This window comes from Brassica rapa, chromosome A05, assembly GCF_000309985.2.
Source record: "Brassica rapa cultivar Chiifu-401-42 chromosome A05, CAAS_Brap_v3.01, whole genome shotgun sequence".
Taxonomy (NCBI): domain Eukaryota; kingdom Viridiplantae; phylum Streptophyta; class Magnoliopsida; order Brassicales; family Brassicaceae; genus Brassica; species Brassica rapa.
In genome coordinates, this window is record NC_024799.2 from 16,050,699 (window position 1) to 16,064,553 (window position 13,855).

The 13,855-nt window shown below is 32.2% G+C and overlaps 1 protein-coding gene across 2 annotated transcripts; it reads right to left on the reverse strand.

Moving 5' to 3' along the window:
• Window positions 1–5,413: 5,413 nt before the first annotated feature.
• LOC103868850 (type I inositol polyphosphate 5-phosphatase 1) lies at window positions 5,414–8,184 on the reverse strand. Of its 2 annotated transcripts, none has more exons than XM_009146906.3 (10): window positions 8,001–8,184; window positions 7,765–7,918; window positions 7,649–7,687; window positions 7,513–7,582; window positions 7,317–7,421; window positions 6,617–7,226; window positions 6,341–6,531; window positions 6,162–6,270; window positions 5,906–6,048; window positions 5,414–5,822 (listed from the first exon to the last, which is right to left on the reverse strand). In XM_009146906.3, exons 1-10 carry the CDS (start codon window positions 8,034–8,036, stop codon window positions 5,642–5,644), a joined length of 1,638 nt encoding a protein of 545 aa, XP_009145154.1. In that variant the 5' UTR covers window positions 8,037–8,184; the 3' UTR covers window positions 5,414–5,641. The 2 variants fall into 2 exon arrangements, with proteins under 2 accessions (XP_009145154.1, XP_018514822.1); XM_018659306.2 differs by having other exon boundaries at window positions 7,317–7,425; window positions 8,001–8,058.
• Window positions 8,185–13,855: the final 5,671 nt, after the last annotated feature.

Below are 13,855 nucleotides of genomic sequence, written 5' to 3' on the forward strand. Positions count from 1 at the left end.
AAATCAAATTAAACTTAAAAGTGTTTACTATACACAAAAATAAACACATATAGGTAAAGTTTATTTTTTCAAAAAATTATTTAAGCTTTCCAAAATCTAACCCTAAGAATATATACAATACTACAACATACGTTGTCAAACCCTAAGCCAAAGTAGGAGAATTTGCCAAAACTAACCCACAACTTGATTTTAAACCCAAACCCAAACCTATACCCAAACTTGAATCAAATACAAAACTAACCTAAAAGCCTTGTGAAATTACAGCTCAGCCCCTCGTGACCAAACAAATAAACTGAAGCCATTTTTACGAGTATAGCCCCAGTAAGTCGTCTGAGATGTTGCAAGTTGTCTGGACGACTTCAAAGTAATTCTTCTGGTATAGCTGATCTTGAAATAATTTTTAAATTTTTTAAAAAATATTTTGATAAGCGTAAAATTAAAATCAGGTAATTATAAACAGTTTTAAGTGATATAAATTAAAATATAACAAAATTGAATTGTTTTGGACATAGATGAGTGTAGGTAGTGAATCATGGTCTTTTTTGTCTAGGGTTTGGCAACAAATGTTGTAGTATTGTATGTATTTTTATGGTTAGATTTTGGAAAGCTTGAATGTTTTTTTGAAAAATTAAAATTTTACCTATACGTGTTTATTTTTGTGTATATTAAACACTTATGAAGTTTAATTTGATTTTATGAAGTGTTTAGTTATTTAATTAGGTTTAAGGGTTATGTTTAGGGTCTAGACGACTGATATTTCAGTCGTCTGGTGAAGAAATTAAAACAGACGACTTACATGTAAGTCGTCCAAATATTCTCGCCTAAATTTTTTTTAAAAAAAACCATTTTCCTGCTTAAATAATTTAAACCAAGTCGTCTGGGAAGTCTTCTATTTTAGTTTTCTGCTAAAAATATCTTAATTTTCCGCTGAAAATATTAAAGTTTGCTGGACGACTTACAAGTAAGTCGTTTGAATCAAAAATATTTAACCTAATTGTATTTTTTGTCTCCCTATATAAAGAAAAATTTATACATTTTCTTCCCTCCTCTCAAATGGTTGCAACAAGAATGTAATGTTCATCATTCTAAAACTCTTCAACCTCTCTCTAATCTCTTTGACTTGAAAACAACAAACTTTATATAAATTTTTCATTTTTGTCTCATGTCTTTCTTACTAATCTATATTTTTTGCAGGTTTTTAATTAGATGATACTCATCTTCCATTTCTTTAATGGTATATCTATTAATTTTAGATATGTATTTTTGCGTGTTCTATAAAGGTAGATTTTTCTAATCTTCCACTCATTTTCTCTGTTTTAAGTCATTTGAACGTTTTTGGATATGCAGGTTTTTAAGATCTGGATTTGATATGCAGGTTTTTCATATCTGGAAGACTTCTGAGACGACTTACTTGTTAGTCGTCTAAAATATAATGCACTAGACGATTTCCAGGAAATCTTCCAGACGACTTCCATTTCAGTCGTCTGGACTTCCTGGAAGTCGTCTGGAATTCCTGGAAGTTGTCTGGAATTCCTGGAAGTCTTCTGACGAAGTCTCCCTTTCATAATAGATCTGATCGTTTTGGTAAGTTTTTATGTCTAATTTTTTTTTCATTTGCTAACTTCTTGTTGTATAAAGTTCTTACTTTTTTTCCAAACCAAAACTCTCCAAACCCACTCCAATCTCTTTGACTTAAAAACACCAAACTTTATATGAATTTTTCAATTTTGTCTCATGTCTTTCTTACTAATCTATCTTTTTCAGGTTTTTAATCTGATGGTACTCATCTTCCACTCATTTAAAGGTAAATCTATTAATTTTAGATATTTTGTGTGTTCTATAAAGGTAGATTTATCTAATCTTCCACTCATTTTTTTCTGTTTTTAAGCCATTTGAACGTTTTTGGATATGCCGGTTTTTCATATCTGGATTTGATATGCAGGTTTTCAGATCTGGAAGACTTCTGGGATGACTTACATGTTAGTCTTCTAAAATCTAATGCACTAGATGACATCTATTTCAGTCGTATGGACTTCCTGGAAGTCGTCTAGCCTTCCATTTCAGTCGTCTGGACTTCCTGGAAGTCGTCTGGACTTCCTGCAAGTCGTCTAGACTTCTTGGAAGTCGTCTCGACTTCCTGGAAGTCTTCTGACGAAGTCTTCTTCCATATCAAGTGGAGTCTAAGCTTGTCTTTGTAGAGGAATGATCTATAATAGTTTTGTTTGTGGTATGTTTTGTGATTTGCATGTCTACTCTTTTAGTTGTGATTTTTTTGTAAAATTAGTAATAATGTTTCCCAAGATGTAATACATCTGCTAACAATGTGTTTACACATTTACAAATCAATGAAATAATAGACTTCAATAGCCTTTTTCTTATCTTTGGATCTCTCATATGCAGTAATAAACTCCAATGGCCTTTTTCTCATCTTAATAAACAAGAATGTTGATAGATTCATATTGATACAACATTTTAAGAAGCATTTTAACCCTTCTTCCAACTCATAACAATAATCATCATTAGTGTCTATAACAATAATACTTAAGAGATGGAAACAAACAATAGTAACTAGTCAAAGCATATCATATTTTTCATAAGTTTGTGTTGAAAAAATTAGTCAAATTTAGTAAAACTAAGGGAGAAAACATATTTTGAAAATATGAGTTTTACATATCTTGAAGTTACTTATCACTCTTAAAAATACAAGTTATTCAAAAACTAGCGTAGAAGACTTAAAAACTAGCGTAGAAGACTTCCACGGAAGTCTTCTCAGATCAGTTAGATACTTTAATTAACGTGAATGTTGGTAACCTCATAAATATCACCAATTAAGTTATAAATTTCATTCAGTAACCCACATATTCATTAATAAACATGAATTAACAAGAAAATGTGAAAAAGTCTTTATAGGTTTAGAGAAAATGCAAGTTTATTAAACATTGACGCATACATCATCCACGAAGGTCGTCTAGTAGACTTCCAGAGAAGTCGTCCATGTAGGTCGACGCAGAAGACTTCAATCTAAGTCTTCCAGACGACTTCAATCTAAGTCGTCTGGTCAACGCAGAGGTTATTTTTGCAATTGACTTTGAAATCTGTTATCTGAGACGATTGAATAATAAGTCGTCTACTTTTGTTTGGTTAAAAAAAAACTTCAAAAAAAGCTAGACGACTTACATTTCAGTCTTTATAGTTTAGTTTTGCATTTAACTAGATTATTTCACAAGTTTGACTTACCTGGACGACTTACATTTCAGTCGTCTGGTGAAAAATTGAAATATCAATAATTTATTAGAACTCGACGACCTACAATTAAGTCGTCATAAATAAGACTTCAATATTTTATTATATATAGACAACTTACAATTCAGTCGTCCGCCCGACGACTTACATGTAAGTCGTCCAGGATTTACGAGGTTTGACCAAAATCTAGGAATAAAATCCTGGATGACTTACATGTAAGTCGTCGGGCGGACTACTGAATTGTAAATTGTCTGGGTATAATTAAATATTGAAATTTTTTTTTTCAATTGCAAAACTAACATTCGACGACTTACATGTAAGTCGTCGGGTTTTAATAAAATATTGATATTTCAATTTTTCACCAGACGACTGAAATGTAAGTCGTCCAGGAAAGTCAAACTTGTGAAATAATCCAGTCTAATGTAAAACTAAACTCTAGGTTCGTTGGAGATTTTTTTCTAACCAAACAAAAGCATACGACTTATATTTCAGTCGTCTCAGAAAACAGATTTCAAAGTCAATTGCAAAAATAACCTCTGCATTGACTAGATGACTTAACGACTTACAGGTAAGTCGTCTGGACGAACAGATCTGGAAAAAACTCGATTTCATACCTTAAATTGGTGAGATAACTTCCTTAGCACACATAAGACTTCTGCAAAAACACATAATCTCAAACGAAAGTGACCCACCCAGAATTGTTAGCTTCTATGACTCTATGAACCATAAAAAATGTAGAATCAAAATTTTGGGTTTTTTTAGCTTAATGTGGAGAGAAAGTGAGAGAGATGTTGTGTTTAGTTCATAAGAATGGAGAAATAAGAAGGGTAAATTGATTTTGGGAGCATTAAGAGCTTCAAATTGGTTGTTCATGGTGGTTAGGGTATTGATGACAATGGCAATCTTGTAATTATTTGAAGATGATGAGGGTGAGAGAGTAAAAATGTCATTTTCGAAAAGAAAAAAAAAATGATGGTATTTTCGTAAATTATATGAACTTGTGGGGTGAATATGGCAAAACTAATTTCCAAAAAAAAAAATGAGGTTAGTTTTGTGTTTGACTTTGAGTTGTAGGTCAATTTTGCGAAAAGCCCGCCAAAGAATATCATGATTAACTACTTTCACTCATCTATGTTGAAAATTATTCAATTTTATTATATTTTAATTTATATCACTTAAAACTGTTTATAATTATATGATTTTAATGTTTTACTTGTCAAAAGATTTTTTAAATAGTTTATAAATTATTTGTAAGATCAACTATACCAGAATAATTCCATGGATATCGTCTAGACGACGTACAATAGTTCAGAAGACTCAGAAAACTTTTCGGAGCTATATTCGTAAAAATAAATTCTGTTTTTTGTTTGGTTACAAAGGGCTGGCTGTAATTTTACAAGACTTTTGGATTAGTTTTGTATTTGATTCAAGTTTGGATATACTTTTGCAATCAAAATCAAGTTCCAAGTCATATTTAGCAAATTCCCCACCGTATATATCTAGAAATCAATATATCGATATCTTTATGAAAATTTTGTCTAAGATTTTGTACATATTAGGTTGCAAGTGAAAACAAAATAGTAATAGAAGTAGAAACATATTAAAAAAACGAAGTAAACGTTGTATTTAGATAATTATCTAAATATGTATTTTTATCTTCGTTAATGAGAATGTATGTCTTGTTAACATTTTGTCCCAGACATTAGTAAAAAACTATTCTTTGAATACGAATTCGGAATTCGGTTGACTCATAACGCATTAGGATACCATCACCAGTAACCACTATTGACGGACCCAAGCAGTCCTGATTGCCTTAATCCTCTATTTAACTTGCCTGCCACGCCCCCAGTCACTATCATACTCTTGAGTAGCCGAGCACACTACCTTACCTCCGCCCCTGATACTCCTTGTCTTTGACTTGAACTCTTACTCGGATTGGCAGGAGGCCAAAACCAGTGTGTCACACCCAACCGGAGGTGGCTGGTTTTGTTTCGTTTTTTGCATCTTCTTCACGCATAATGTGTTAAAGACAGAAAGATCACGTCTCGAGGTGCCAGAGATAAAGTGAGGATATGAAACCACTGGTTTATTTTTGTTTCTATTATTAACTGGTTGTTCCTCTCTGTTTCATAATTAGATGCCTACAATTCAACGGTTAAACAAGAACAGATCCTAATAATAATAACTTGCGTTGAAGCAAAATGAAATATATCTACATGAAATGCGGTCTTCTTATCTTCAAATATTATTTGTATTTCTCGCCTGCACACTATTATACATTCCTCTAAAGATAATACACAAATTGCAAATAATAATATGTGGTATCCTCTTACAGAAGAGGGAGTTTGTACAAATTTGATCTGACCTAAGAGGGGTTTTAGGCGACCTTACAAGCTCATCATTGGCTTTGGATCTCGGCATAAGTGATTGCAAGCGCACGCTGAAGTTTCCATAGAGACAAAACCTCAACCTCGGCCAAGAACGTGGCTGTGACAGGCCGGTGATCCGATAGCTTAATCTCATTCCTTCTGTAACTAAGAAGCTTCATTCCCTTCCCTTTCCAAATGACGCGGTCACACCTGAACCACACACATTCACTTTTCTTTTACCTTTCTATGCGTTACACAAAAATACGTTGTAACATAGTGTGTGAAAAGAGTACCAGGCCGGTCTACGTTTTCCTGATTCCGGGTCATCTCCGATGTAGTTTTCTGAGTCAATTTCGTATTTGTATGTCGGTGGAAAACATAAAACCCCCTCCGACCATCCCTCGAATACGTTGCCTTTCCTCATTTCGTTTGAAAGCTACCAAATAAATAAGACATATCAAAGGTTTGATACAATACGTAACCTTCACAAAACATAAACATAAGGACTATGTGATTTAAAATTAATGTAAACAAATGCAATAAACGTACCTGGTCATTCTCAAGCAACCTCTGCCATTCCTTTCTTGCAATAAGCTCGTGTGTCTTCTCATACGACAAGTTAATCCGATAGTTAAGATCTCCCAGCCAGATTACTCTTCTACAAAAGCTCATCTGGTTATGTTCATAAACTAAGAGAGAGATTGTATCAACCGAGAAATAAAACGTACTCATGATCACGGATGCTTCTTGGAAGAACACTGGCACTTGAAGAATGGGGATGAAACAGCGTTCTTCTGTGAATTTCACGTACATCATCGTTTCTTTTCTGGTGATCTGTATCCTTTTCCCCTGATGACAGATGTGAGCACAGGAAACAAAACGGTGTTTGATAGATTGACATGCTCACAGATACAGATCCCTGTAAGTAACACCACAACAAACCGTTAAGTTATTGCTACCTTAGGAATAAATTATTATTAAGAGAAAAATAGAGAAATCAAGACCTTGTTACCAATGTATCCCATAATACCAACACCGACATTGGACACACTAAGGTTACTTATGTGCTTGCGCAAGCTCCTCCGAACCCAGACGGTGAGAAACACTCCCACCATCTGTTTGCTCACGATCCTTACATACGCTGGTTTTCTCAGATTCATGATACTCAGATTCAGTGACTTGAAGGCACCACCACGTCTTTCCAAGACATATTGATTGAGCAGCTTTAAGGGAGGTTCTGGCCAGCTCAGACCAACTCTTTCATTGTAACTAAACCTTTCTTCCCTTTGGGAATCACTAGTAATTTGCATTGATGGTGATGCGTTGTCATTGGTGGAATCCAAAACTTCTATGTTAGTAAGTGAATCTTCACTTAGGATTGGTCTTTCACAAGAGAAAAATGTATCACAAGCACCATGTCTTGTCTCAAGAAACATATCGTGAGAAACCTTAAACATTGAGGGAGAGGGAGGATCACTGTGACTAAGAGACTTGGGATTTCTAGGTCGAACTCGGTTTAAAGCATCACGTATGATGTTCTCCCATTCAGAAGCAGGCTGGTCATCCTCAATACCAAAAATGTTTCCAGCATTTAAGGGAACGATTTCCTGAAGACTGAAAATGAAAGTGAGTACATAACTGACTCACCATTTGTAATTAAAGTGAAAGACATGAGAGCAAAAAGAAAGAAGAAAAAAACAATACCCAAGAACATAAATATCGGCAGGTTCAAGAGTGTCAAGCCAACCATCGATATCCAAGTCAGCAGGTGGAACTGTGCCTCCAACATTCCATGTCCCGGCACAGATTCTGGCTACATCAAAACCACATAACACACCAGGGGACTCACTAAGCAACAAAAGAAGCACAGATTAAAAAGCAGAGAAATAAAAAGAAAGACCTGACTGCTTGTGTGTCAATATACTGAACCCTGAAAGTTTCTGAATTGCGTCTTCTAAGTTTAGGACAATCTGAGATTAAGTTTCAATCATAAGAACAAGGAATCTGAATATACAATTGAGAGTTATCAACATTACCATCATCATTGGTGGCACCAGAGCTACGTGGATCAAAATCTGTTACACCAGGTTCAGTTTCAGTCACATTAAATTAAATTAAAAAAAGGAATTAATTGATAGATATGAGGTTTGACCTTGGCTGCCGGAAAGGGAGAGTCTGTCGTCGTCAGTATCGGCGCTATAATCGGAATCAAAGGAAGAAACGTTGAACCATTTGCGGATGACAAGACGTGCCCAGTAGAGCTGGAGACAGGAGAAGGCTGAGCAGCATATCGTAGCCCAATTCATCTGCAATTATCATTTCACCAAATATAGCAACCCCTATTCTAGCGAAACGAAAGAAGGGAGAAGGTGGATGAGATCAGCATACCTCTGCTCGCCGCGACCGTGATCCTACTACCGCCATATATTCTGGTCTGCTCAAGTCTGTATAATCACAAACCCAAATGAGAGAGAGAGAAGAAGAAGAAGAGGTTGCAGGAAGAAAAAGACTTAACGACCTTTGGTGGGAGTCAGATTGACATCTTTACATTTTGTTATCTTATGTTAGAACCGGCCAAATTGATTGTAACTCCGGTTTACAATTGTTTCAGAAAACGTCGGTTACGATTTGATTGGTTTTGCTTTTAGCAACATCTACGTTATTAAAACTGAATTACCTTTAAAAATAACCATTCATTCACTATAATAATTACAATTTGTACCATTAATTTAATAATTATTAATTAATTAAAAATAAATCATTTATTTTGTTAGATTATTCTCTAATTAAACTTACCATCATTATTCCTTAACCGAAATATTCTATAATCAAGGTTTACAATAAAATTAAACAGATTTTTTTTTTAAATATGATATCAAAAATTTAAATACTATATTTTCTTGTATACTGTTATTTCATCTCACATACAAAATATAACTATAAATGTTTTATTAAAACATACTAGAGCTTGACCCGTGCGACCGCACGGGTAATTGTTTTTGTTTTTATTAATATTTTTTTGTATAAATTATATAATATAATTTATTGTTTACATATATTATATAATTGTTTAATTTAACAGGTTAAACATAACAATTCTAATTTAACAGGTTAAACATAGCAATTCTATTATTACACTGAGTAACTATATTTTGTTAATTTAACCGTCAATTGTGTCACCTATACTTTTTATCATATAATTTTATTGTATTCGGCTTTCAGTGAAATTTTATTTATATGAAAATATGCTACCATAATATATTAACAGACTAATTTATAATTTATTAATATATTATATAAATAATTATTTTATTTTTTAGTTATTACTAATAAATAATTGAAAATCTAACTATATAGTTTTAAAATGATATTTTGTAAATAAACTGAAGTTTTAAAGGTTAATTTATAAGTGTAATTCTTATGTAATATGGATGATTTATGTTTTTATATATAATTTAATTTGTAAGTATTTTTAATGTATATATCTATATACTCGTGCAAAATTGTGGTACAATAAATAATCAAATATAAAAAAATTACTCAAAATATATTAAATTATACTTTTATTGTTTGCATACATTACATTTTCAATTTTATTTAATTATATTTTAAATTTTAGAAACTACATCATTTTAAATTTATAAAATTATTTTACATATCTAATCTAATTTATGTATAGTAAAAATGCCTATTTTATTTAATTAATCCAGTAATGTAGGAATTTAAATTGGTTTTGGCCTTTTACTTTCAAATTTAAATTAATAATACCAGAGATTGACATAGAAAGAACCAAACGTATGAAAGTGCCACTCCTTCTGAGAAAAAGTTTGCGAATACTAAATCTGTTTATCCACTTGCTGCTGGGAACGTGTTTTACCCTCCAATCTCATAGACTCATAGTCTTGGTGACAGTCTTTCCATCTACAGGTTTGATCCTGCAAAGGTGAAGGTCAAGATCTTTGTAAGAGTTTCTTATTGTTCATTTTGCAAGTCTAGTTGACACCAACATATATGCAAGGGGTTCAATAGCAGAGAATGCTTGTTTTAAATGAAATTTGATGCTATAAGCCTATAACGTTTTAAGTATAGAAAATGTGTATACAACAACCTCGAAGAGGCTTCTTTTCATCAGAGAGCTGTGTTGTTATGTATATAACTGCTGCTGCAATCGATATGTGATTCATCCTTCAACCAAAGGTTAAAAAGCTTCATGTGTGAATAATCATAAAATCGACAAACCCCATTAAAAACAATAAGACAGTAGTGGTTAATGATGTAACCTTATATCGAACTCTTTTAACTTCTGCAAAGATTCTTGAGCCACTTTCAACTGTTTACCAACCAGGAAAGCTAAAACCACAAAAAGAAGCCAAAAAGCAATTGTTTGAAAACTCACCATAAATCTCTGGCGTAGATGGTTCCCTTTACAACCGATTGTCTGGTTTCAAGTATTCTGTCGCAGCAAAAGAAAGTAAAAAAGGAAAGATGAATGACGAACAAACATAAATACAAATAAGCAGCCAAAGAAAAACCTAATTTCTTACACTGCTTGACTTCTGATCCTCTACCATTTTGTAAATCTAGTTGGCTCGTTCATTGCCATAAGATGCATTACCTGAATCAAGAAAGAAAAAAAATGTATCACCATTGGTGTTAAAGAGATGAAACAAAGAGAGAACCAAGACATGAAACAAAACGTCAAAACCTTTCTCATAACAAAGAGATACAATTGATTTTTTCCAACGTCACGGTGAATTAGACATCTTTACATCGCAAATCAAACCAGCAAATGCAACCTTTCCTATAATCATACTTTTAAATTGTTACGATTTATTTGTAAACACTAAGTGGATGTTCTAACAAACCCTAGAAGATTAAAATGGTGTGATTTTGAATTGGAAATAACCTTGAAATCAGAATATCATATCACCAAACTTAATCCATGTTCCACATGGTTTATATCTGAGAGCAGCATCACCTCATCTTTGATTCGAACGTTCTTGACGCTTCCATCGTGAAGGCCTCTTTCGTGGAGATACAGAGAATAATATGGGCTGGCGAACGATGAGAATTAGGTAGCTAATGCATTAAACGACCGTGTTTTAATTTCAATAGCATTAGATTGTAATTATTGAGGAAAACTCAGGATAAAATCTTATTTGTACTTCTGTTTTAATAGTTTATATAAAGTCATTTTTTTAATATATGTTAAATAGTTTGATTACTAATATAACTCACGCATATATATATTTGAATGATCAGATATATAGACATTTATAATTTGATGATTAATATTATTCACACATATATATTTGAATTATAAGAATACAATAATTGATTTTTAATCAGATTATTCTCTTACCAAACTTAATATTATTTTCTAACCAGATTATTCTCTAACCAATTTTTACATATATTCTATTAAAATTGAAGTACAAACTTTAAATTTTAAAAATTCATGTATATTATTATTTCATTTCACATACAAAATATAAATATTTTTAACCAGTGGTGGTAGTCCAGTGGCGCTAGAGGGATTAAACCCAATACGGCGAACCCTAGTTCGAACCCCGCTGGCCACACGGATATGGGCTATTGCTTTCGGCTCATTTGAATGCCCAGGAGATGGTCTATCCGTGGGCTGTACCTCCACCCGGGGGTTAGGTCTGTGTCTTTAATAGACCCGGGTTTAACCTTTTTTTTTACAAAAAAAAAATATAAATATTTTTTGAAAAAAATATAAATATTTTTTGAAAAAAAATATAAAGTCATTTTTTCAAATATATGTTAAATAGTTTGATGACTAATATAATTCACGCATATATATACATATATTTGAATGATAAGATATATAGACATTTCTAATTTGATGATTAATATTTTTCACACATATATATTTGAATTACAAGAATACAATAATTAATTTTTAATCAGATTATTTTGTTACCAAACTTACTATTATCTTCTAACAAGATTATTCTCTAACCAATTTTTACATATCTATCTTATTAAAATAGAAGTATCTTTAGTATTTGTTTGAAAACATAGATAGTAGTAAAAAAATAAATATAATAATGTTTGGAAACATGGATAGCAGTAAGTTAGGAAAAAAAAGTAATGGGTTTATGCTATTAAAAAAATTGAAAGTTCATTATACTAAAAAGTAATGGGCTTATGTTACTTGATATACATATTCAAATCAAAATAATAATTTAAAATTGATTTATATCAAAACTTTATTCAAAAATATACATATACTCAAAAATTGATTCTTACTAACATATTTTTCAATAACCATTATAAAAATGTTTTCAATATATATAAGAAAAATACAATACAAAGCTCAATTTCAAACACCAAATTAAATTATGGCTTTTATATTTCACATTGAAATTTAAATATAATATATGTGATTATTTATATGATTGTACGTATAAAATATTTTTAATTATAAGATTACTTATTTGATGGTACGTATAAAATATGATTAATTATATGATAACACATATTTTTGTAACCTATGATGACACATTATTATTTCATTTCACATACAAAATACAAATATTTTTTGAAAAATATATAAAGTTGTTTTTTTCAAATATATGTTAAATAGTTTGATGGCTAATATAACTCACACATATATATATTTGAATGATAAGATATATAGAAATTTCTAAACACAACAATTTAATAGTCGTAATATATAACATGATCCAGTAATGTTATACAGTAAAAATGCAATTATTAAATTGTTGTGGTTAGAAATGTCTATATATCTATTGTAACGCAAATATATGTTTAGAAATCTCTCTCTCTCTCTCTCTCTCTCTCTCTCTCTCTCTCTCTCTCTCTCTCTCTCTCTCCTCTCTCTCTCTCTCTCTCTCTCTCTCTCTCTCTCTCTCTCTCTCTCTCTCTCTCTCTCTCTCTCTCTCTCTCTCTATATGAAGAACATATCTGTTAAGAAACAGACTGAAGCAGATCTCTGGAAGCAAACCTATTTTCAGGTACTACTCTCTTGCTCTGTCTCTCTGTATATTGCTTATTTGCTTGTGATAATGTTGGAAGACTGATTAATTTTCCTAAACTGAATCAATGAATGTACAATAGTTATATATACTACTTCATTATAGGTGACTAATATCTTCCTATATTACATGAGACTGTCTCCGATAGTTACAAACAAAATAAAAATATGTGAGCATATTCTTTTACCCTCCCTCAATTTGATTGACGGAGTTTCAAGCGGTTACACTGTTTCAAAAGAAATCGAATATCAATGATGAAAGCTCTTTAGTGAAAATTTATGCGTACTAATAAGCCACCAGTACGTAAAAACTGTAACATGTCTAACCGCAACTATTTCACGGAAGAAGTGCAAGTCAAGCTCGACATGACTTGTTTTCTGGTGCCCAACTAGATTGGAGGCGAGATTAACATAACTAACATTGTCACATAAGGCGAGAGTCACCTTAGATATTGGGAGATGAAATTCAAACAACTTTTGAATCCATCACACTGCTGCCACAATGTTGGTAACTCCTCTGTGCTTTTCTGCAGCAATTGAATGAGAGACAATCTGCTGGCTTCTGAGTACCAAGAAATCAAGTTTTCTTCGACATACACTCATTAACCCAATGTAGACCATACTCTTGTTAGGGTATCCAGGCCAATTATCATCCAAATATGATGTAATTGTATTATATAGCTGTAGACCATGATATTGTGTTCCTGAAATGTAACAAATTATTCTCTTCAGTGCATTATAAGGTTTTACACTTGGATCATGCATGAATAAACATACTTGTGCATTGCGTAAGAGATGTTTGGTCTTGTAAATGTGAGATACGTAGTGCCCCTGCCACTTTTTTTATTGTGTTAGATTTTTGATTTGATCTCCTCCTTTTCTCGATAGTTTAGAGTTCACATCCAAAAATTGAAACCGGATTACTCTGTATCATACCGGCTTGTTCGATTATCTCAGTTGCATAATATTTCTGAGAGAATTGTTCCGGAGGCACTGTAATCCACACTGCCTCCAAAGAAGTATTGTAGCCTTCCTATGTTTGACACTGGAAACTTCCACTTGAGTTTTTCTGTTATTTGGTGAAGGAGAGCTTGAAAGGAACTAGTTAAGATGACATAATCTATGTAGAGTAGAGAAGAATGTAAGAAAAGTTCATGCCTTTTTTATACATAAACAAAGACGCGTTAAATTTGCTAGTAAAAAAGCTCATTCCTTTAAG